Source organism: Hyperoodon ampullatus (genome assembly GCF_949752795.1).
Source record: "Hyperoodon ampullatus genome assembly, chromosome: 3".
NCBI classification, from domain to species: Eukaryota; Metazoa; Chordata; class Mammalia; order Artiodactyla; family Ziphiidae; genus Hyperoodon; species Hyperoodon ampullatus.
The window spans coordinates 165,045,467-165,069,492 of NC_136916.1; the positions used below are offsets into that span (position 1 = coordinate 165,045,467).

A 24,026-nucleotide genomic window follows, 5' to 3' on the forward strand; every position below is an offset into this window, starting at 1 on the left:
ACGTCATGGAGCAACTAAGCTTGTGCGCCACAACTACTGAGCCTGCGCTCTAGAGCCCATGAGCCACAATTACTGAAGCCTGCATGCCTAGAGCCCACGCTCCACAACAGGAGAAGCCACCACAGTGAGAAGCCCGCGCACCACAGTGAAGAATAGCTCCTGCTCACCACAACTAGAGAAAGCCCACGTGCAGCAACGAAGACCCAATGCAGCCAAATAAATAAATAATTTATTTTAAAAATAAGTAAAAAAATTAAATAGATAAGCAATAAGGATATATTGTACAGCACAGAGAATATAGTCAGTATTTTCTAATAACTACAAATGGTGTATAACCTTTAAAAATTGTGAATCACTGTGTTGTACACCTGAAACATACAATATTGTAAGTCAAGTATATCTCAATTTAAAAAATTAAAATTAAAAAAATATTTTAAAAAGGTGAGTTGAACTTCATTTTTCCTGCAAGGAAGTTTATACTCTTTTATTAGTTTTCTATTGCTGCTCTAACAAGTTTCACAAACTTAGTGGCTTGAAATAAAAACCCCATGTTTACCAACTTACAGTTCTGGAAGCCAGAAGTCATAACATCAAGATGTTGCCAGGGCTGCATTCTTCTTGGAGGCTCTAGGGGAGAATGTTTCTTACCTTTTCCAGTTTTTAGAGGCTGCCTGCATTTCTTCACTTGTGGCCCCTTCCTCCATCATCAAGCCCAGTCGTTTAGTATCCTTAAATCTCTCACCTCTGCTTCCGTCATCAGATCTCTGCTCAATGTGACCCTCCTGCCTCCCCTGTAGAAAGACCCTGTGGTTACTTTGGGCCCACATGGATAATCCAGGACAATCTCCTCATCTCAAGAACCTTGATTTAATCACATCTGCAGAGTCCCTTTTGCCATGTAAGATAACATTCACAACTTCAGGGGAATAGAACATGGACATCTTTGGGGGCCCATCAGTCTACCACAATTGTAAATATCATTAACCTAATAAAAATTGCCTAAATAAACCTTAGTGCCTATTAATTGTAGCCTGGCTATGTAATGAATCCCAAGTTGTGGTCTATATTGAACATCTACGGCTTTTTAATAACTAAAGCAGTAGTTCTCCCACTTTAATGTACATCAGAATCATCTGGAGACCTTGGTTAAGGCAGATTTCTGGGTCCCATGCCCATAGCTTCTGATTCAGAATTTTCAGATCTGGGATGTACTTCAAGAATCTGCATTTTAACAAGTTTCCAATGTTGCTGGTCCAGAAACAACCCCACTAATAAATGAAGTGCACATTCAACTAATAACAGTAAGTTCCACTACAGGGATGATAGTGTGAGGAGCTCTGCCAACCTGCTGGGAAGTACATAAATATTTTTTCTTCAAATATATTAATTGTTCCACAAATGTCCTGATTAATGAAGTTGGCTGTTTTGATAAGATGCATTCTAACTCGTAAGTGATTGATGATGGTGGAGATGTGTGATGACAGACTGACAGCTACTAAAAGAAACATCTATTGTCTGGAACATAATTTAAAATAACCCACTGGGGAAATGGGACTAATTATATGCCTCTTTGCGATCAGATCTAAAATTATAAAACAGAACAAACAAAAAAAGCTTTAATTGAACTATTCACACACAAATCATATCTTGCTTCAATATTTATTTTTATGGCAAAAATAGACTATAATATATTCATTTCACATATATTACATTCATTCAAACTTTTTTGCCCATTAAATGTACACACTTTTACAAACCAATGACAGTTTAGAAGATTTAAGCTCTTCTGATTATACATTTTTACATTATTGATCATCAGACAGTAGCACATAAAATGGCTTTTTAAACTAGAAAATACTACACAACTATGTATACAACCTGATTTCAAAAAGGTAGAATTCCCAGTGCATTGTTTGAATTATAGGGCAACTTTCTGAGGAAATGTATTTCATAAAAATTTTCTCCAAATTTTTAAGTTTCTTAGGACTATTAAGTCATATTAACTACTGTTGGAATTTTTATTTAAATAGACTTGTTATCAAGATATTCGTTTTTAAACTATGCTTTGCTAGCTTTACTATGGGTAGGGCTTGGATTGCTTCAGTTTTTAACAAAGAAATATATAACAAATTTATGTTCTGTTGCAGTGTAATTCTTCATCTGAACTAAATAGCATCATTAGAATTCAAAATATCTCCCGCTTTTAAGCACAATAGAGTGAAACATTAAGGTGTTTTTATAAGAAAATATTTAACATTTGCATGATAAAAACTAAATGTTTTATATTTTACTGTAAAAAATTACTTGAGAATACAGTAAAAAGCAAAAATATATTCTAATGGCCCAATGCCAATCTTTTGAGTAAGGTTTACTGTGCAACCAAGTTTTTTTAAGGCTTAATATTTCTAAAAATATTTTTATCTTTCTCCTCATTTTCAATGTGTTGTTTAGAAATTGAATACACTGATAATTGTGTAATAGCTCAATTCTACAACAAGAAATTAAGCTGCTTACTTTTAATACAGAAATGAAAAGAAATCTAATATGGAGAGTCTAAACTGATACTAACAGAAAATCTTCAAAAACATTAAGAATCATCCCTGTACAATAACTACTTCAACTCTTCTATTGGGTCACAAAACCAAACTATGCAAATAAAACCCACTAGAGCACTACTAATCTAAAAGTTGTCACAAATTATAGCATTTTTTCCTTCTGTTTTTTTATTTCACCTTTTTGTTTTGTGGGCTTAAGATTTTGTATTACTTTTAATCTTGTTTTTATTAAATCTGTCTGGAAATAAGTTTGTCACCTCTGGAGAATATTTACTTTTTATCAGGTTATTTGTTAGACTGAACCAGTGTGGTATCCAGTAAAACTACAAAACCATTAGATCCTTTTAGGACACTTAACTCTAAGATTAAATTACATTTCAATAAATATTACTATAAAGTAAGTAACAAAAGATTTGTCTCATTCAATGGTCCATTACTTTCATGTGATTTCTAATAAATTTCTGGAAAAAAATGTTTGGACAGTCTCAGCATTTATGATAGCAGTCTGACCTGCGATACTTGCACTCTTATGAAAAATGAGTAACTGAACTTATATTTCCCATTTACTTGTTCAGTTTTCCTCAGCTGATAAATGAGCAGGTGGAAGGGAAAAGCCAGTTACCATTAAATCTGTACTAGTCTCATCAACCTACCCCCCAAAATGAGGATCGACAGGTTCATGTTCCGGAGAACCCAGATAATCCAACCTTCTGAATTTCTTTGGTAGCATAGACCTGTGAATACTGTACATCTTTTATTCACCAAGCTTTTAGAGCATGAATTTAAACTACACAGGCGCACTTAAAATGTCAGTAGTGACAACCAAAATAAAGTACTGGTCTTTATACACAGTTTAAAAACCCCCTACCAGTTCAGTTTAAAATTGCAGACTTATTACACTGGAATCATGTACTGCTATAGCCAGTATGGGTACACTACATTATAGATTCAAAGCCAAAGCATCTTCGAGATTTTAAATGGTCCTTTTATATGACACACCACAGTCATATTTAATGGAAGGAATAATGATCAAAATATCTACCTAATAAGTAATTTTCAAAAATTTGGAACAGTATGTTCGCCAAACTGTTAGTTCTACAGGTAGTTCAAACCATTACTCCTTTCTTATCACTCATTTGTACTTATTTATAGTATTAAAGGATAATTTAAAATAAGTATATGGTTACTACCTCTTTCTTAACCCAGAAACATATTGGACAAAGTTCAGATTTACTCTAGTTTTTAAAAACTAAGTATTTTAATTTAAACATTTTTGGAAATATGATGTGCAGCCAGGCCCTAATCATATACATGTGGCCTAGAGGTACTCTTTACATGGGAGTATTTGCCTTGGAACTGCTGCTTCCTTAGCTGGGTGCTGCAGACCTCATACTTCCTTCTTGATCCAGGCCCATCTTCTACTTCCCATTTCAGGCCAGTGACAATCCAAAGGTAGACACGTAAACGGAAACAGGAAAGGTACGGGGAGGCACTGCCAATTCATTCTCCTTCTCCCCGCCCGGCCTCACAGGCAGTCTCAGAGGCAGCGTCCCTGCTCATCTTCATCATATATCCCATGCTGTTCCTTACTCTTCAGGTGCCACTCAAGTTGCTGAGGCAAATGATGGGACATTAATGTTATGTGGAATTCTTTCATGGAACACTGGATCAATCTGACTCCAGCTGCTTGCTGAGGCCCTGTCCCCACTGCCCGGCAGACCCAGAGAGAACGCTCTGTGCTCTCACCAGAAGGGTGCAGTAGGGAGGAAAGCTGCTGTGTATTTTTCTTAGAGTACGGATGATGGGGAGGTGACCACCACTGTCTACCTTTCAGAGCCCCTGTGGTTTAAATAAGCTTTGGGAGGGCAAACCAAGAAAGATGATACCCACTTATAGCAATATTTCCCCTTGTAAACAATACTCTCAATAATTTAACATATATCTGATCTTTTAGGGCATTAATTCTTATTTGGGAACTACCTGAACTATATAGAAAACTATGCCACTTTAACAACCCAAGGACCCCTTCAAATGTGTTCTGAAATCCTCTATCCACCCACCCCTAACACATGCAAACCTTAAACAACCAGACTTTCTGATTTTTCCTCATTTTTTATAAGTAATTATAGCTATTTAGGGTAAATGGAGCCCTTATCTCAGGAATTTGAAAAACTCATGTTCTTTTGAGAACTGTTTTCCCAGGCAAATTCCTAAAGTATCTATTCCTCTATTTTTTTTTTTTTTTTTTTTTTTTTTTTTTTGCGATACGCGGGCCTCTCACTGTCGTGGCCTCTCCCGTTGCGGAGCACAGGCTCTGGACGCGCAGGCTCAGCAGCCATGGCTCATGGGCCCAGCCGCTCCGCGGCATGTGGGATCTTCTCAGACCGGGGCACGAACCCGTGTCCCCTGCATCGGCAGGCGAACTCTCCACCACTGCGCCACCAGGGAAGCCCTATTCCTCTATTTTTGAAATGTCTATCCCTCAGTTCAAAAAAAGAGCCCCCTCCAATTTAGATTATTTTAATAAACTTTAAACTGGAAAGAGATGGTTTAGCTTATTCCACATGAAATCTTGATGGAAAGCAAATTCCCTAAATTTACATCTAAAAGAATTCCTTAAAATGTCTGATATTTTAAATGATTTACAATAAACAGTAATTCTTTATATTTTAATACATGTAAAGTTTCATATTATGTATAATATGGACATTTATATTTTCTTAATATTGTGAACATTAACTTATCAACCCATTTGAAATGATGTCTCTTCTCATGATGAAAGCTTCACAAAAAAGTTGGCCATGCCATGCTGTCATCACTCCGTCCTACACTCCTCCTCTGGGTTTCTGCCTAGACCTTGGTCTTTCTGGGAATTTCTAAGGAAGCACAGCTTCTGTTTTAATCCTGCCAAAATGTTTTAAAGGCTAAATTCTAGGGTTTTCTGAATATTTCACAGTAGATGTTCCAGAAGAATATATGTAATAATGATTGCAATTAACATTTCAAATGATACTCTAAAATGAATACTTCCTGTGTTCAAAACTACCAACTAGAGTATTTTATCAAAAGAGTCCACTAATCAGGAAAACTGATGCCAGAGATGCCAACAATGATCAGTGGAAAACACTGGTTTATAACCTACTTTTTGTGAAAATGTATATTTTGGTAATTTTGATATGAAATTAAGAATATCAACGAACTAAAAGACACTAAAATACTGAAGCACTGTGTAAGTTTGGCAGACAGAACATCCTCAACTCAGACGTGGTGAGCCTATGGAAACCTCAGTGTTCTACAGTTTGCTCTTGAAAATCACATTACTTCGAAGTCTAGTAATGTAGATTTATTTTTATTCAGAAATACTTCCATATTCACTAACTGTTAATTAAAAGTTTAAAAATTCAAAAGGGACACAAAAAATTACATGGGTCTTAGAAGCTATGTCAAACATGCGAGTTTTAAGAGTGACATTTATACAGTGTAATTTAGCCCTCATAAGTAATTTTCTTATAATCAAATTATTACAACAGGAACACAAACATACCATATATTACTCTTTAGATTTTGTTTTACAGTATGTTCTTGTCAATGGGACACTTCAAAATGTTTAAACCTGACAGAAAAGCATTTTTTAAAAAACGTACCATGGAAGAAAAAAAGCATCAGAAACACTCTACATGGTGTGGAGATGGGAAGTATTTCAATAAAAAACTCTTATTCCATTCTCCTGGGGAGCTCTTCCTGAATATTTGCACTTGGGTCTATTCTATTGTTCTTTAAACAATTTTAGATTTAAAATCAATTCTTTGCTCCCAAGTGAGAAACATGCCCACTTTCAATATTCATTTTCATCAATACCATCTGAATTTTCCTCTCAGGTGGTTGGTTTCTGGGTCAGAGTTCGGCAGATACACACACTGTATAAAGGAAATCCTGACTTACAGCTAACGACACACACTTAGCGGTGACAATATTATGAGTTAAACTGCTTTAGGAGTTAACACGGGAATCAGAACTATCCCTAGGATATTGTGATTTGGGGAAATAATCCTGGATTTGACATTTCAGAAGCTCTGTGTTGTGGAGACACAGCCTCATGAAGGAAGGAAGAGACGGCTGCTCAGCTAAACGGACCAGTTCGTCCTTTCTTACCTCTTCAGCCCCCATGTGACCAGGCCATGCCAGCCTGGCCTGGTCCTGCGCCCTGGGATGGGCCTACATGGGATTGCGGGGAGCGGAGCTAAAGTTGACCTCAGGTGTGAAGTTAGAGGATTAAGGAGCCAAAGTTCCGGTACATCTTGAACACCACAGTCATCTCGGGGGCCCCGCAAGTCTGGGCTGCGGTTTTGGGAGATGAGGTAAGACTATTACGAACACTTCCCTTCTTTCAACCAAAAGAAAATAAAGCCTCTTCAAGGCTTCTTCTTCTTTTTTTTTTTTTGCGGTATGCGGGCCTCTCACTGCTGTGGCCTCTCCCATTGCGGAGCACAGGCTCCGGATGCGCATGCTCAGCGGCCATGGCTCACGGGCCCAGCCACTCTGCGGCATGTGGGATCTTCCCGGACCGGGGCACAAACCCGTGTCCCCTGCATCGGCAGGCGGACTCTCAACCACTGCGCCACCAGGGAAGCCCCAAGGCTTCTTTTAATCATCATATAAACCTGATTTGTTAAAAAAAAAGAAGAGAGGTGCAGGTGGAAAGAACTTCAAGGAAACAGAGCGAGTCACTGCCAGTGATGGGCCCTGAATTTCCTGGGGATACGTTCCTTGGGGGGTCAGCCCCCAGACTCTTCCCAAGCCCCCCACTCTCCATGCCAGCATCTCAGTCTGAGTATAGATAACACTGCATTTTCTGTAAAGACAAAGGCAGCTTGCATTCACCATCTTGCGTTTACACTGCACTTACTCTTGTCCTAGTCACCCTACATACTCATTCCTGATCTCTTCCAAAACACTTTCAATATGTCCGTTGTTACTGTTTCACCTATAAAGCAACACATATATTAAAAACTCAGATTTATTGTTTTCAACAAAAAAAAGTGCTTAAAACCATCTTAGGCAACTGTTTTTCACTTCATTTTCAATGAATAAAATCAAACTCATTTGGGTTTATGAATACTACTGAAAAAAAAACAGTGAATCTGATTATTTTCATACATTTTAAATAATGTGCCTTCATTCCCAACTTTAACTTACATTAACTGACTCATCTCAGTACCTTAATGAGCTGAACTCTTGTTTGGAAAATACAGAAGGTACAAATATATAGAATTTTTAGGATAAAAAATTTTCTGAATATAAAAATGTTTTCTATGTTTCAAAATAACACTTTTAGATTCTTCTTGTAGTCTGGGGCTTGGTAACTACATTGTTAACTACCCAAGATTTTTTAAAAATAACAAAAGATAATAACATAGTTTTAAATACAAAGTTATATAGGAACTACTCACATCTGTGGATCATCCCCATGGAAAGTTCAGTTTCTTAAGAAGAAAACCCCAAATATTTGAGTCATAAAATAAAATTCCATTATCAAAAACTCGTTTAAGATAGACACCTATACGCCTTAGTGATTGCCAGAATTGCCCAGCGTAGCTTCAGCGAAATAGAGAATTATCTAGAAAATACAATCTCCAAATGTGTGCAAGTACTGCAAGTCGGACAGACTGGCGCAGGGCAACGCCCTCAGAACCAAGTCCTTCCTCTTCGGTGTCTTTCCCAGGTTAAACCCCCTCTTCAGCCTCGTGCTCTGCATACTTCCTTCCATGTGCCATCATTCATCCCGTCACTTACGTCCTGATGTAGCGCTCCGCGAGCATCGGGTGGAGGAGACAGCATGAGTTCGGCAAGCACTTTGTTTTTTCCGCTGTAAACGCTTCACATGATCGGGTCCCCGTAGGAAGTTGTGGGAGCTTATATGAGCCTTGAGCTTTTCAGGAACTGAATGAGAACTCGGTATACGAACGTGTACTGGCAGAGGGTCTGCACCATCATCATTCTCTGTTGCCTCAGCATGTCCAGCACCCGTGGGATGTCCAGCACCTAGATTGAGAGAAGCAGTGATGAGGGTAGTGCACACCCTGGGGGTGGGGAGGAGCGTCCTAGCAGAAATGTGGCTTCAAGCAGACAGTCTCTTTTCTACCTTAGCATCTTCAATAGAGAATCCCCGAGGACATTTGTTCAGAAAGAGCTGTCAGGTCACTAGGTCCCTCTCTTTCCCAGCCTTGTGCCCAGCCCACCTCTCCCCTCATCAGCGGAGGAAATAAGCACCTCGTTGTGTTCCAGACAGGCAATCATGATCTCTGACAAAATAACGACGCCAGTCCGTCCCACGCCAGCACTGCAGTGGACCAGTAATGGAGGGTTGGGGTTTTTTGGTTCACTTGTACTATTTGTATGGCGTCGAACAGACTGGATCTCTTCAAGGTATGCTGTGAAGTATCAATGAAACAGAAAAACACAAAGGGATTAAGGCCTATCAAATTGACAATTTTCAGATCATCTCCACTGACTGAGAAAACTCCTGATACACAGCACCAGATGCCAATTAACCAACCCCAACTGTTAACTGACAGTGTGATCTTGGGCAAGTCCCTGACTCCTCCTGGGCTTCCGTCTTCTCATCTACAAAATGAAAAGGAGAAACTCTCTAGGAGTCAGTAATGGCATTCTACTCATTACCAAATTATGCTTTAAAACCTCTTCTGTTAAGCCTCCCCTAAACACTTGAAATTTTTATTTTAAAACAAGCCCACAGCTTACATGGGACAACATAAAGGAAATTTTTCAGGAACTGAAGTCTTCCTCTCTGTGGTGGATTTAACAGCTCTGGCAAAGGCCGTGCTGGGAATGAAGATACTTACATAAAAATCCCTTGAGGTCCTCTGGACAGCCATGCTCAGGCCAGTCTGTGTACTGGAGATGCCACACCGTCCTCTCCTGCCCCGTGAGAAGGTGCTTCATCTTCAAGCCCGTGGTGGCATAGCAGCCAGAGTCTGTGCGGAACCGGGTGGTGATCTTAAACCTTCCATAGGTGACAGTGTTGTGCCTGGAACCAAGGCGTGGCCAATACCTAAAGCTCTTCTCCCTTCCACCCTCCTGTTAGAGACAAGTGCAGTTAAAACACAATACAAGAGCCAGCAAAGGATGCCCCTCACAGAGAGCATGTCTGAAACTCAGAACTGCAACCTTACCCTGCCCTTTTCTCTAAAAGTCAGGATTACACATGATCAACATAAACTGTTTTTCTGAGGCTGAGAAAATCAATTAAGAGAAATGAGTACTTACCTCTTCTGCTGTCACCATTGCTATAATTGCAATTCCCTGTTCCCACACCATCTGCCAAAAGTCCTGACAGGTATTTTGTAATGGTCCCTGAGTGGCAATATAATCCCATTCAATTCCACTGACAGAGACCTGAAATCAGAAAAGGTTTTAAAAAAAATTAATATGTATGTGTATAATACATGTATATACGTTTGTTCACGGTAATATGAAAAAAGCAAACTGAAATATTCAGCAGAATAAATAAAAATAAAGACTTTTATCTTATTCTTTTTCCTTATTAGTGCCATTTCCATTACTGATAACTTTATAAACGTATGCGCTATGAATTCACGTAATATCTATATGACCTAGGGCAGTTTCCTTAAGCTCTCCAAATTTCAATTTTCATCTGTACAATAAAAATATTCCCTACCCTCATGTTGTCAGGATTAAGCGAGCCAGTATGTATGGTGCCCTGCACATGATAGGTTCTTAATAAATGATTGTTATTGCTGCTGTTAGGTTCTTCTCATAAAAATAATATCAACGTCATCATATCCCAAATTTCAAACACAATTTTCCCTTGTGAAGTACTACACACACTGGATCAAGTACTAGCAATTGAGTCAAAACCTAAGTTAAACATCAAATTTCTAGGGGAAAAAAGTCTTCCTGCCTAAGGAGTTCACCTCTGAACTTCTGAGTCAGGATCACCCTCCATACTAAATTTCCACTTAGGATTTAACCTCCTTGAAAACAGTCTAATATAATAATTACAGGATTTGTAGTCAGGAAATCTGGGTTAAATCTCGGCTCCCCCACTGCTGAGTGACGACCATAACCGCTTTCTGAGTGCCCCGAGTGTAAACCCTGGGCCACGCACCCTTCCAATCATGCCCCCATTTAAGGCTGTAGCCTGAGTCACACCCCCATCCTCCCACTGGACCCGTGGTGGGTGGCACCAGGCACCACAGCGAACAAGAACCAGGGAGGAAGGATCTGATGGGGAGCGTAATGGGGGGAGGTCAGCACTTCCTTATTCAGAGATAAGTACAACGAGGTCCCACACTGCTAAGTGGTCGATCCACGAATTCTGAAGTCAGACTCTTTCCACTGTTCTTCGGGCTGTCTCTGAAGATTCTGAAATACCACCACAGAACCACAGTGTTATTCAACCCTCATCCACCCAGTCACGGGAGACTGGCTAAGCTATTCCAAAGAGATGCTCAGTTTTTAAATAACTTATGTCCGTGTTTAAAAAGCTTGTGCACAAATTCCCAAAGACCATCAAGGGTACTGGCTTTCACAGGCAGACTGCTGGGCCTCTAAAAGTCTTAAGTGTGAAACGGCTCTCATCAAACTTCACTTGCAAACTAAATAAAGTGTGGGAAAGAAGGAAAATAACACCTGCCCATAGACACTTACTCATTCACTCACTATAAGGAAATTTCTTCTTCCCAAAACAACGAACTGACTCTCCAGCCAGCATGGAGAAGACAGAGCATCTGGCTTTTCTCACCTTCCTGTTGTGAATCATCACTTTTTCCATTTTAATGGGTGTAACGTTACCCCAGTTAAACGGCATTACACTGTTTCCAGGGAAAAAGCAGCACTGCTTAAGAACAAAATGATGTTTAAAAATGATTAAAAGGGGGACCTCCCTGGTGGCGCAGTGGTTAAGAATCCGCCTGCCAATGCAGGGGACATGGGTTTGATCCCTGATCCAGGAAGATCCCATATGCTGCGGAGCAACTAAGCCCATGCGCCACAACTACTGAGCCTGTGCTCTAGAGCCCACGTGCCACAACTACTATAGCCCGCACGCCTATAGCCTTTGCTCTGCAACGAGAAGCCACCGCGATGAGAAGCCCGCGCACCACAACAAAGAGTAGCCCCCACTCGCCGCAACTAGAGAAAAGCCTGTGCGCAGCAACGAGGACCCAACACAGCCAAAGATAAACTAATTAATTAAAAAAAATTGTTCTTAAAAAATATTTAATGGCTACAAAAGAAAATAAATGATTAAGAGGGACTTCCCTGGTTGTCCAGTGGTAAAGAATCCGCCTTCCAATGCAGGGGACGCGGGCTTGATCCCTGGTCGGGGAACTAAGATCCCACATGCTGCAGGGCAACTAAGCCCATGCGCCACAACTACAGAGCCCACACACCCTGGAGCTTGTGCGCCACAACTAGAGAAGAGAAAACCCGCACGCCACAACTAGAGGGAAGCCCACGCGCTGCAATGAAGAGCCGGCACACCACAACAAAAGGTCATGCATGCCTCAACGAAGATCCCTCGTGCCACAACTAAGACCCGACATGGCCTAAAAAATAAAAGTAAATAAATTAATAAATTTAAAACTGGGAGAATGCTAGAAAGGCTGGAGGCATGGAAGTACTTAAACTTGTAACAATCTTAAAAAAAAAATGACTAAGAGAGTATGCAAAGAGTACAGATGGCACCACCATAAGGAAAAGGTAAACACCAGACACTTCTTTTACATAAAATGCATGAAGGTATGTGATAAGGAAAAACTAGCAATTCAGCTGCTCTTGAGAGAATTTATGAGCTATAAAGAGGTCTTCAGATTTAGAAGCACAAAGTTCTCAAGTCAGACAAATGAGTGGTCCCGGAGTCCTGGTAACAATGCTGGGTGCAGAGGGATCCAACACATGGAGGGAGCAAACACTGTGTGTCCAGCCTTGGTGTATGGAGTTCCCAACTTACAGTACAGTTTGTCCCAACGGTTCAAAACTAGGATGTTTTTAGAAAATAGACATGAATACAATTCTTACCATTCTCCTAATTTAACTGGAAACTTCACGTCCTGTGTATCACTCTAAACATTCCCCTCACCTTAATATGTGACGCGTTGATGTAACCGGTATTGTTTTCTTTGGTTGGGACCAGTTCCACTCTGGCATCGTCATAGGGAAGAACATCTTGGAACCGATTTCTTTCTGCATTTTCAGGGAGTCGTGCTGTTGAGCACTCCCCATCAACGAGCCGTTTTTTAAGAATTCTTTCATATTCTGTGAATACCATTCCTTGTTCTAACCGCTGTTCCAGAATTTTACACTGAAAAATAGAAAGTGAGGAATAATATGAATACAGTCCCATGCCACAGCTGCGTTTTGACCGTACACTTGAAATCTCATTTTCTGCTTCAAGTCCAGTATTATCTTATATTGAAAATTCTAGATGAAACCAAAGTTAAATTTAACAAGTCATAACAACAAGAGAACAAATGAAATAATCTTATTGGTGAGAAACATGATGCAAAGTTCTGTGTAAACTTGGCCTAAAACAATTCGTTGAATTCATCTGCTCTAAATCTATAGTCAATTATGTGACCCTCTAAGAATGGAAAATTCTCCTGGAGAACAGTAAATCCTAAAGTAGGATAATCAATTCCAACCTCTATGAACAAATGCTTCAATTTTATAATATATATAAAAAACAGAAAACATTATTGGAAACTATCTCCAGGATCCAGTTGTAAGCAAATTAATTTTTGCTTAGCATAATTCATGCCCGTCTAATTTTGATATAATAGAACCTCATAGCAAATACATCTCAGTCACGAAGTTTTGAAAAATTCAGTAACCGTTCACTGTTAAGTTTTCGATGTAATGAAGGCAGTCGATATCTGCTTTCCTTCCTATGTGTACTCATATGCATTTGCACATTTCCTCTAACTTCATGGCCATAAGAAGGTAAAGAACAGTATTCAGAAACCAACAGACAAAAATCAACACTTAGCCTGAAACTATCTATTAAGACATTAGCTATAAATTTGCCCCAGTTTTGAAGGCCAGATGACAAAATTCCTAACACTCATTTATAATTATCAAATGTGTTAGAAAATTCAGTAAAATCTCAAGAAGGCAGCTCTGCAGCACTGTATCAGCTGTTCCAGGGCAGGCGTGCAGACCCGTGGTCGGGTACGTACCCTCTCATCATTCGTGGCTCTGGCAGGCACCTCCTTTCCTTCATCAGGCAGAGGCAGTCGAGACAGGGAGAGTCCATTTAGGGCAGCCAGTTTGAGAGGACCGATTTTTTTTGCGTCTACTCGGCTCTTTTTCATTCCCTACAAAAATATTTATATGTATATATCAAATATACACAAATACAATCCCTTTGAAAAGAGATTTCAATGGACTGAAGGCACAGAGGGAGGGTTCTCCTAAACCAACAACCACAGGAGAGTTTACACTACACACACACACACACATACACATACACACGTTTGTTTCACAAAGATTAGGAGGAAGACATTCCTTTTAAGGCCAAAGCCCTGATAAGTCTTCCAGATATAAGGTTTTGAAATGCAACTGGTTTCAGGGCTCTGTTGTAATGAAAGGTGAGGCTCCAAGCAGACAGCATTCCTTCACAGGACTCCTGAATATCAAACCGTGACACACACAAAAATCAGCTGCAATCCACAAAGAGGGTTTTAAATGTAGTCACCTCATTGCAATAAGCTTTTATACATTTAAAAAAAATACAAATTCGTTCTTTTTCAATGTCTTCTCTGGTGGCTCTATTGTATTCTACATTCTGTTGCAGACTTGTGTGACCTGGGTTAGCTCACCACACCTCTGGTAAATGCAGTTAGAACCACCACATTTTTAAATGAGGAGAACATCAGGGCTGAAATCTCCATCATTATACAAAGAGAGGGTACAAGAGAGGGCATAGACGGAATTCTGTCTCCTGATAACGGGTGTTTCCTAAAGTTATTATTAAAGCCAATGATTTTGTTCTCTGAGGCAAACGAGCCCAAGAATGCCAAGTCTTTTTCAATAGTCTACACCTCCTTGGAAGCCGTAGTCATTATCACGACTGTAGCCCTAAGTTGACAGAAATGGTTTTCTCAGTTCTATCTCATAAATGAAATCGGCAGCTCTCTTCGGTCTCATAAATAAAGTCAACTTTACTGCAGCTCTGTCAGCCTTGGAGAGAGAGAGGGAGGCTACACAGACTAAAAGGTTCCTGCTTAGGCTAAAACGTCATGATTCTCACGTGTGCAGAAAACAGTGGTGTGCAGAAAGCAGGTAAATGTGTAACAATGGACTTTGTGGCGGGGGAGTGGGAACAGCTCTGATGTGTGAAGTCTGTCAAGTTCCACGGTACAAATACTCCCATCACAGCTAACTTCAATCTGCCGGTGTAACATCAGCGGCCTCACAAGAGCCTGAAAATTTAACACTCAGCTCCCACCAGCCAGCAGAGGTGGCTCCAGCACTGCTTGGCCTGAAAATGTCTCAAAAGGCCCCAGCACACGTGTGCTGGATGATTGGTAAGGTCAGCTCTAAAGCCAGTATTTTTTTTTAAATTAATTTTATTTTATTTATTTTTGGCTGTGCTGGGTCTTCGTTGCTGCGCGGGGGCTTTTTCTAGTTGCAGCGAGCGGGGGCTACTCTTAGTTGCGGTGTGCCGGCTTCTCATTGTGGTGGCTTCTCTTGTTGCGGAGCACGGGCTCTAGGTGCACAGGCTTCAGCAACTGTGGCTCGCGGGCTCTAGAGTGCAGTAGTTGTGGCGCATGGGCTTAGTTGCTCCACAGCATGTGGGATCTTCCCGGACCAGGGCTTGAACCCGTGTCCCCTGCATTGGCAGGCGGATTCCTAACCACTGCACCACCAGGGAAGCCCTAAAGCCAGTATTTGAAGGAAGGGGCTTATAGTCAAAACTCACTTCAAATATCCCTTACTTAGCCCTCAGAGTACAAGAGCATGGTTTTAAATGTACAACCCGTACAGTGATTTCTCATGTCAGAACCACCACATAAGACTAAAGGTGAAACAAAAACTCTTTATGTAGATGCACAAGCACTCAAACCAGTCTACCTTTTCCAGAGAGCAATCAAGTTGCCATAGGTGGAGATGGGTGGAGAATTCTAAAATGTTCCTGCTTATCTGCAATTTATTTCACTGTTTTTAATACTAAACCTCTAGAACCATAATTCACATTAGTATATTCGCTTGCTGTAACAATTAAAATAATGGCCACCCTGAGTTACTATGAAGGGGGTCGGAGGATTAGCAGGGGGTTGGACGCTTCAGCTCTTGGGAAGCCAGTAAGTTAAGTGTATGACGCCACCTCACAGTAATAAGTTAAACTTGACTGAGCATTTTCCCCCAACAACTCTCTGGGGTCATCTCAGTTACAAATGAGAAAATGGGAGTCAGAGAGATTAAGCTGTTTGCCCAGTGTCACACAGCTGCCTCTTTATACATGGCAAATAGGGTCAACACAATAAAAAACGTGCATTAAAATCAGTTATGCTGCATCACAGAATTTAGAAAGCACTTTTCATGCCTAACCCTATGTGGGACCTAATGCAACGCCACAGCAGACAGAGGAGGGGTGACCGTCCTGTGTTACGGATGGAGAAGCTGAGGCTCTGGTGTGTGAAGGGCCCGGCCCACTGGGCAGAGAACTAATGAATGGCAGGTTCTAGACTCAGACCCAAGTTTTCTGCTCTTAGGTCCTGTACCTTCTCCTGGGCCACAGCTGCCATTCTCAGTCCTTAAGTAGGGAGATCCCTTATGCGAAAAGAAGGGGTGAAAAAGGCTATCAAATCACATAATCTCACTAATACTATAGGTCTAAAAGTCAACGAGGGGGAGATTTTGTATTTTTAGAGAACCAAACCGATAAAAGTCCTCAGATTTAGCAGAATTTGCTGGGCCATTCAAAACTACAGGGACAATAGGCTTGAATACTGGACTCTACTCAAAACAAGTATCATTCGGGGAAAGACTCAGGTCACACATAAAAACTATGTTCATGATGTAACCAGTGAAGAGTGTCAACTATGAGAGGGCCCCGTGCAGCTGGCTCAGGACTCAGGCAGTTACTTCGGGAGACACGTCCACACCCTGTCCTGCCCTGAATCACTGATTGTGAGCCTGTGCCCTCCGCTTCAGCCAACCTGAGACACTGGCCTTTACTGTCAGACAGATGAGTAAGAATGTACTCCCAAGAAAAACTAAAAATAAATGTACAATTCAAACCCATTAAAAGAAAACACGTTTAAATTCACCGCACTACTGTCAGTAGTTTGAGTCTGTGTACACTGATCTATTTCACAACCACTATAATAGTGTGTGAACTTTCCTCCTGCTTATGAAGATGTCTGTAGCATCTTAGAAGATCTAATAATACACTAGGGCAGAACCACATTTGTGACGCGCCCTCAGGTCTGAATATGCCCACCAGCAAAAATGGGGGAGGAGTCCCTAGCTGCCAGGACACTGGGAGCACCTGGGAGACAGAATGCATAGGCTAATTAATCACTTTCACTTGGCAGGAGCGCAGGGCACAGGGAATGGAGCCCTGGGCAAGGAGGAGCCTGAGCAAGGAAGCCAGATGACTCAGAGTCGACACGCTGATATGACAATGCCACAGATGCCTGGGCAAAGCTGAGGAACTCAGAGTTAAAAGGTTTCAATGGAAAGAGAACAGCAAAGCTTAGACAAGCAATTACTACTTAATAATATATACAGTATACTTTGATGCAGAACAATGTAGAAGATAGAGAGAACCGGTTGCGGAGATAAATATGGGTTTAAAATTTCAGTTCGGTCACACACTAGCTGTGTGACCTTGGGAAAGTTACTTAATATCTCAGAGTCTATTTTCTCATCTGTAGAAACAATAGGCCTGTTGTAAACTGGACATGGTAAAGCAGATGGCCTGCTCAGCACATAGTAAATGCTCTGGGAATGGCAGCTAGAGATGATGTTATGCTCTTTTATATTTTGCCTCAAGTAGATAAAAAGTGCTTAAACCACGGTTATTTATCATACTGAATATTAAGGAGCTGCATTTTCTACAAGGGACCTTCCTTGGGTTCTCAGTTCACTCAGTCTCTCTTTTAAAGAGACCTGGAAGTAGGAATGTAAATTGGTGCAGCCACTATGCAGAACAGTATGGAGGGTCCTTAAAAAACTAAATCTAGAATTACCATATGACCCAGCAATCCCACAACTGGGCACATACCCTGAGAAAACCATAATTCAAAAAGAGTCATGTACCACAATGTTCACTGCAGCACTATTTACAACTGCCAGGACATGGAAGCAACCTAAATGTCCATCGACAGATGAATGGATAAAGATGTGGCACATATATACAATGGAATATTAGCCATAGAAAGAAACGAAATTGAATTATTTGTAATGAGATGGATGGACCTAGAGTCTGTCATACAGAGTGAAGTAAATCAGAAAGAGAAAAACAAATGCCATATGCTAATGCACATATATGGAAACTAAAAAAATGGTACTGTAAAGACGCAGACGTAGAGAACAGACTTGAGGACATGGGGCGGGGGAGCAGGAAGGGGAAGCTGGGACGAAGTGAGACAGTAGCTTTGACATATATACACTAACAAATGTAACATGGATGGCTAGTGGGAAGCAGCTGCATAGCACAGGGAGATCAGCTCGGTGCTTTGTGACCACCTAGAGGGGTGGGATAGGGAGGGTGGGAGGGAGGTTCAAGAGGGAGGGGATATGGGGAATATGTATACTTACAGCTGATTCACTTTGTTGTACAGCAGAAACTAACACAACGTTGTTTAGCAATTATACTCCAGTAAAGATATAAAGAATAAATAAAGAGACCTGGAGCTCTTGGGTTTTTTGTCTTGACAAAGTGCCACCTTCCCAGCTCCAGAATCACCCTCCAGCCCTCAGAGATCACAGCCCAGCAGTTCAAGCTGTACCCACACGGACTGCGACATTAGGAATACATTAGGGACATTTCGGGGAATGCTTCCCTCAGACCCCAAACAAGCAAACTGAACAAGAGCAGCCCTAGACCGTGCATCACAGCAGGGTATTTTTATGGGTGGCTGACAAAGCAATCCTCCTGGCTAAAGTCGAGAAACCTTTACTTCCTTTTCTGGCACACTGCATTACTAAAACTTCCCATTCATTCTTTCTCTTCCATTCCACAGAGCCTCCTACATTTACCTTCCACTTCACCTAAGTTATTACCTCCAGCAAAACAACAAAAATTCTAATCCCTCCGCATTATTTCCATAGATCATCAAACTCAAAGTATTACAAAATAAGACAAAAACTGGGCAAAATATGTGTTGGCTGGGTGGGGGGGAGTTGAAACAACTTAAAAGGAAAAAAGCTGAAAAACATCAGAAGTAATGAGTGAAAGAAAAGATGGACAGAGGGCAGAAGGTGTTGAGAAAAGTCAGGTATACAGGGCACCGTGCTGGGCTGGGTGAGGCCCCCCGTGCACCCTGAACGGCTCACCCCTAAAGGCGGAAGCCCTTCCACGACGTTCTTCTTTCCGGAGAGGAGATCTGACACCGGCCTCTTCTTCAGAGAGTCCCTCCTGGCGCGGTACCTCCCCGACGTGGTGAGGTCGGACTCGGACATGGAGGGCGTCAGCAGCCCGTCCCTCCTGGGCCGCGGGCCTTCCCCGGGCGTGGGAACTGGGCTGCCGGCCCTCCCCTTCCTCTCGGCCTCAGTGACGTGGGCCTTGGGCTCAAGGCTGTGCACGGGGCCGGCGGCCGGGGGGCCGGGTGCGTGGGGGCCGCTCAGCGGGGCTTGCTGGGAGTAGCTGCCCCGGGGCGCCCGGGCAGAGGGCTGCGCCCGCGCCCCACGCTCCTCCTCCAAGTCCTCCTCCTCCTCCTCGCTGCTGTGTATCAGCATGGTGGCGTCTGAAAGAGACTTTTTGTGACCGTATCTCAGGCTCTCCTGCTCGTCGTCCTCATCTCGCTTTGTCCTTTCCGTGACGACGTTCGGCTGGGAGCCTGCGGAGACGGCCCGCGGAGCCACGTCCGCCGCCGACGCCGACATGGTCCTCTCCTTGAGCCGCAGGCCCTCAAAGCCGTGGGTCAGCCCCGCGATCTCAATGCTGTTCCGCTTCTGGAGCTGGGCGTGCCGGGCCGAGGTCAGGGGCTCGCTGACCTCCTGCAGGGAATGCGCCACCGGCAAGCTGTCCTCCTGGAACGTCTGGACCGAGTGATGGACCCGCCGGGTGATGAGATCGGGGTTGCTGCTGCTGATGTACAGGTGGCGGGACAGGTCAGGGGTGCTGTTGGCGGGCCTGGGGTACGGGTAGGGGGGTGGCGGGCGGTACACCTGCGTCCTCATGATGTTGGGGGCTGGGTAGTCCCGGGCCTGGAGCTGCACGTTGGTCAGCTCGGGCACGCTGACGGCACCCACCACCGGCCGCCTCTCTGCGGGGTACGGGTAAGGGGCCTGGCTGTGGAAACTGTAATTCAGGTTGAACGGGTAGTGGGCCGACGGGGGGGAGCTGAAGTGCGCGTGCTCCCGGATCTCGGGCTGGCTGTAGACCAGCGCGTCGGGCCTGCTGTACGCGTACGAGCTGCCGATGTTGAGGTTTCTCAGCGAGTGGCTCTGCCTCTCGGCGGGCGCCAGGCCTCTGTGGAGCTGCTTCATCACCGTCTCATAGTCGGGGGTCGGGCGGTAGGACGGGGGGATCAGGGCGCTGTGCCGGTGCGACGGGACATAGTCAGGCCTCATGATGTCACTCCCGGTGATGCTGGGGTTCGAGGACATGGGTGAGGGCTGCAAGTAGGGCTGGGGGTTATTTAAGGAGCTGGTGCTATGTGCACTGTAGACACTGCCGTTGCGGAGGCGACCACTCAGGTCGATCTGGGCTCGATCCAAACTCGTCTGAGAGTGACAGTAGTATCCATTCTGGTTGGTCACAAACAGGTTATCTGGGGGGAAAAACAAAACATTTAAAATGTATATTTTAAAATGAGATTTTCTAAAGGTACAAAAGTGGATCAATTGCTCTAGACAAATACTGAGACAGGCCCCCTACGTTGATAACATTCTCAGTGTACCTCATGAAACTCCACCGTGAAGTGACCTGGCTCTAGCCACAGCTCTGAGTGACCCTGGACAGGGGGTTTCTGGGAGCCTTGCCTCCTCATCTAGAGAATGGGGATGGCCCTGCCTACTCTAAGGGTGGTATTCAGGATTTGACACCCAATAAAGAGCAGTCAAATCTAAGTCCAATATTAAGAGTACAACTGTACCACAAAACACTGTCTTGAAAGTCAAAAACGTGTTTTAGGGACTTCCCTGGTGGCGCAGTGGTTGAGAGTCCGCCCGCCGATGCAGGGGACACGGGTTCATGCCCCAGTCCGGGAAGATCTCACATGCCACAGAGTGGCTGGGCCCGTGGGCCATGGCCGCTGAGCCTGTGCTCCGCAATGGGAGAGGCCACAACAGTGAGAGGCCCGCGCACGGCAAGAAAAAAAAAACAACAACAAAAACGTTTTACTACAGACACAAAGCAGACTTTCTGGAACTCTGGGGGACTGCAGGCAGAGATACTGTTCAAGGCTTTGGGTCTCTGACTCTGCTTTCTCCCCTCACTGGAGATGTGGCCTTGATGATGCTGAGCTAGTTCAAGCACCAACTGTCTGTAAACAGTTCCTTAAATGAAACTCTAGGTGGGCTGTATAGATTCTTCCACAGTGAAGACACAAAAGGGCAATAGTTAGGCAGAATCTGAGCCTCTTCAGGTCCAACAGTGTCACCAGTAGCTGTATACCTCACTAGGGGCCAGAAGCCAAGAAGACACTTGCTAAGACAGCCACACCTGCCCCCTGCTCCAGCCCCCATGCTTCAGTAAGATTGGGGTCCAAGCTAGCAGAATCTAGCTTGGCTGTGTGTGCACCTGTTCGGGCTGGCAGGAGGCATGCTTCTTCAGTCCAATCTGTAGTTCACCTGGAAAACTAATGAGGGTGATTTCTAACCATCAGAGAACAGCTGGCATCGAAAAGCATTCTTGTTTTGATTCAAAAGCCTCTTGGCGGTTCAAGTGCCAAATGATTATCAAAGTGAACATGCCACAGCCTCGTGTGTGGCACACACAGCCACAAAGGAATGGGCCTCAAAAGCACCACTGTTTCTTCTTGTGGACACACAATGCTTCCTTGTTCCTGTCCATTTCCTGTATCTGGAACACTCTGCAATCTGCGTCTATGGAGTCCCCGCTACTCACTGCTGTCTCAGCTCAGCCTCATTCAAGCCCATCCAGACTAGCACGATAGCTGCCGGCCTGGCCTCCCCAACTCCAGGCTCCTCCGGGTACTCCATGAACCATTCATTTAGGAGTCTGTATGTGTAAGAGACTATGCTAAGAACTAACGGGGGGAAAATGACTGGAATCCAGATAAATATAAAGGGAAAGGTGTGTACCAAAATCACCAGAATCCAAGGAAGAAGCGTGACAATTAAAGGAGATAAGCGTTACAGGAGTCTGGAGGAGGGAAGGATCGCTTCCAGCTTGGGCCAGGCTGATGGGACAGGGAGAAGACCAAGAACAACCCCCCAGGGGATACAGCCCTCAAGGGGCCTTGGGGTGTGTGGGTGGGGTTTCATCAGGAGCCGGGCTCTCTACCTCTGAATGTGCGCGGATTGCTCGGATCCCCCCTCCTCACCTCGGGAGGGCAGGCACAGCCACGTGACGAGTAACAGTCAAGGGGAAGTGAGCAGAGGGCACAGAAGCCATTTCCATGCTCCCTTCTCCTTGCCACCGTGCCCAACATTCCAGATGGAAAGGGACCCCGGCCCGAGGCCCTGGGGAGGCCGACGTGGAGCCGAGCCCTCCTGCCAGTGCACGAAGGACGGGTAACCTGAGAAAGAAGCAAGCTTTCCCGTGTAAGCCACTAAGAGTTTAGAATTTGTTCCCACGCCGCAGCCTAGCCCCTCCTGACTGGGTGGAAGCATGTGGGCAGGAGGGTGCGTGGGATAAAGACCCTTGTGGGTGACTGAGCAGTGCGGGCAAAGCTGGGAGACGAGGCACAGAGGGCGTGCTCGGTCTGGCTGGAGTACCAGGTAGCCGGAGAGGGTCCAGAACAGTGGGGAATAAGACAGGAAGGGTAGCATGAAGAAACATCACAGAGAACGCTGAACACTAGACAAAGGAATGATCGTCAGAGAGACGGGATAAGATGAGCCTGGCTGCTGAGTGTCAGGTGAACCAGGGAGAGTGGGGATTGAAGACTGAAGATATCAGCTGCTATGATGCAGGAACTAATGAGACGTTTAAAAAAAAAAAAAAAAAAGAACTGGATTGGCAGGAGCAGAGGGACAGGGCGAAGGGGACATGGAAGAGATGTCACATGGAGTTCATCAGAGGCGATAGGGTTTGCAAGTGTCGGGGTACTGAAGGCAAAAAGAGAAAAGAAAAATTACACGCAGTTTGGAATCCAAGGAACCAGGAGGGTGACTTCGTCACAAAGAAGTAAGGAACTTGGGCAAAGGGACTTGTGGGCTAGAGCGATGGGCTCAAATGCAGGATGTCAGTCTTCAGCGAGCTGTGATGGTGGATAATATTCACTGAGCGCTTCCCACTCAGCCGGGTAGCCTGCTGAGGGCTCACATGCAGTAGCTCCCTTCACTTCCCCAGCAGCTGTCAGACAGATGAAATGTGGGGCTGGAGCACAGCAGTGATGACGGGGTGGGAAACACAGACAGTCATCCTCACTGAAACCCGAGCCACGGATGAAACGAGGCCGCTGCGGAAGACCGCGGTGGGAGAGGAGGCCCTGGGCAGACTTCGGGAGCAGGGAGCACCGATGGTACAGGAGGAGGGAGAACCCAGCGCGGGGAAGAGAGGTCTGTCAAGAGGCTAGACTGCTGGAATCGGATGGGAAGGAGAATGCGCGGGGCTCTGGGGACCTGCGAGAGGGCAGCTGGAACGGAGTAGCAAAGGTAGGAGAAGTAAAGGGGTAACCAGGAGGCAGAAGGAACACACACGTGTTACTCTCAGAAGTGGGGTGAAAAATGAAAGAAAAAAATAATTCAAACTGCACTTTGGAGAGAGAAGAGAGGAAAAACAGTAGGATGCTTGCAGATGGAGGAAAAGGGATGAACAGCAAGGAAACACGAACAGTGCAGAGAGAAGAGCCTTTTCCCGGAAGTGGGTGGGAGCTGGGGTCACAAAACCAAAGGAGGGCAGCCTGCAAGGAGGAGAAGACCGTGAAGAAGGTGAAAACATCCTGAGGGGGACACTCTGAGAACCCAGAGCCCAATCCATCCCCTCCCACCCACCCGTCGCACTGCACAGAAAGTCTCATCTTACACACGAGGCCCGGCACCAGCAATGCGTCACCACCCACCTTCCGGTCCCTTCACACACCATGTTCTACCAGTTCCCTGTGGGACTGAGGCCAGCCACCCTCT

General features: G+C 44.1%; 1 protein-coding gene across 1 annotated transcript in view; it reads right to left on the bottom strand.

Moving 5' to 3' along the window:
• Positions 1-8,468: 8,468 nt before the first annotated feature.
• Positions 8,469-24,026, bottom strand: part of PTPN21 (protein tyrosine phosphatase non-receptor type 21) — a gene marked incomplete at both ends in the record, with an annotated part of 60,842 nt that continues 45,284 nt past the window's right edge. Inside the window, 7 exons of the mRNA XM_079700622.1 lie at positions 8,469-8,597; positions 8,826-8,986; positions 9,419-9,653; positions 9,843-9,971; positions 12,679-12,900; positions 13,775-13,912; positions 19,104-20,542. Coding sequence (XP_079556748.1) covers positions 8,469-8,597; positions 8,826-8,986; positions 9,419-9,653; positions 9,843-9,971; positions 12,679-12,900; positions 13,775-13,912; positions 19,104-20,542 — 2,453 coding nt within the window. The remainder of the gene's footprint in view (positions 8,598-8,825; positions 8,987-9,418; positions 9,654-9,842; positions 9,972-12,678; positions 12,901-13,774; positions 13,913-19,103; positions 20,543-24,026) is intronic.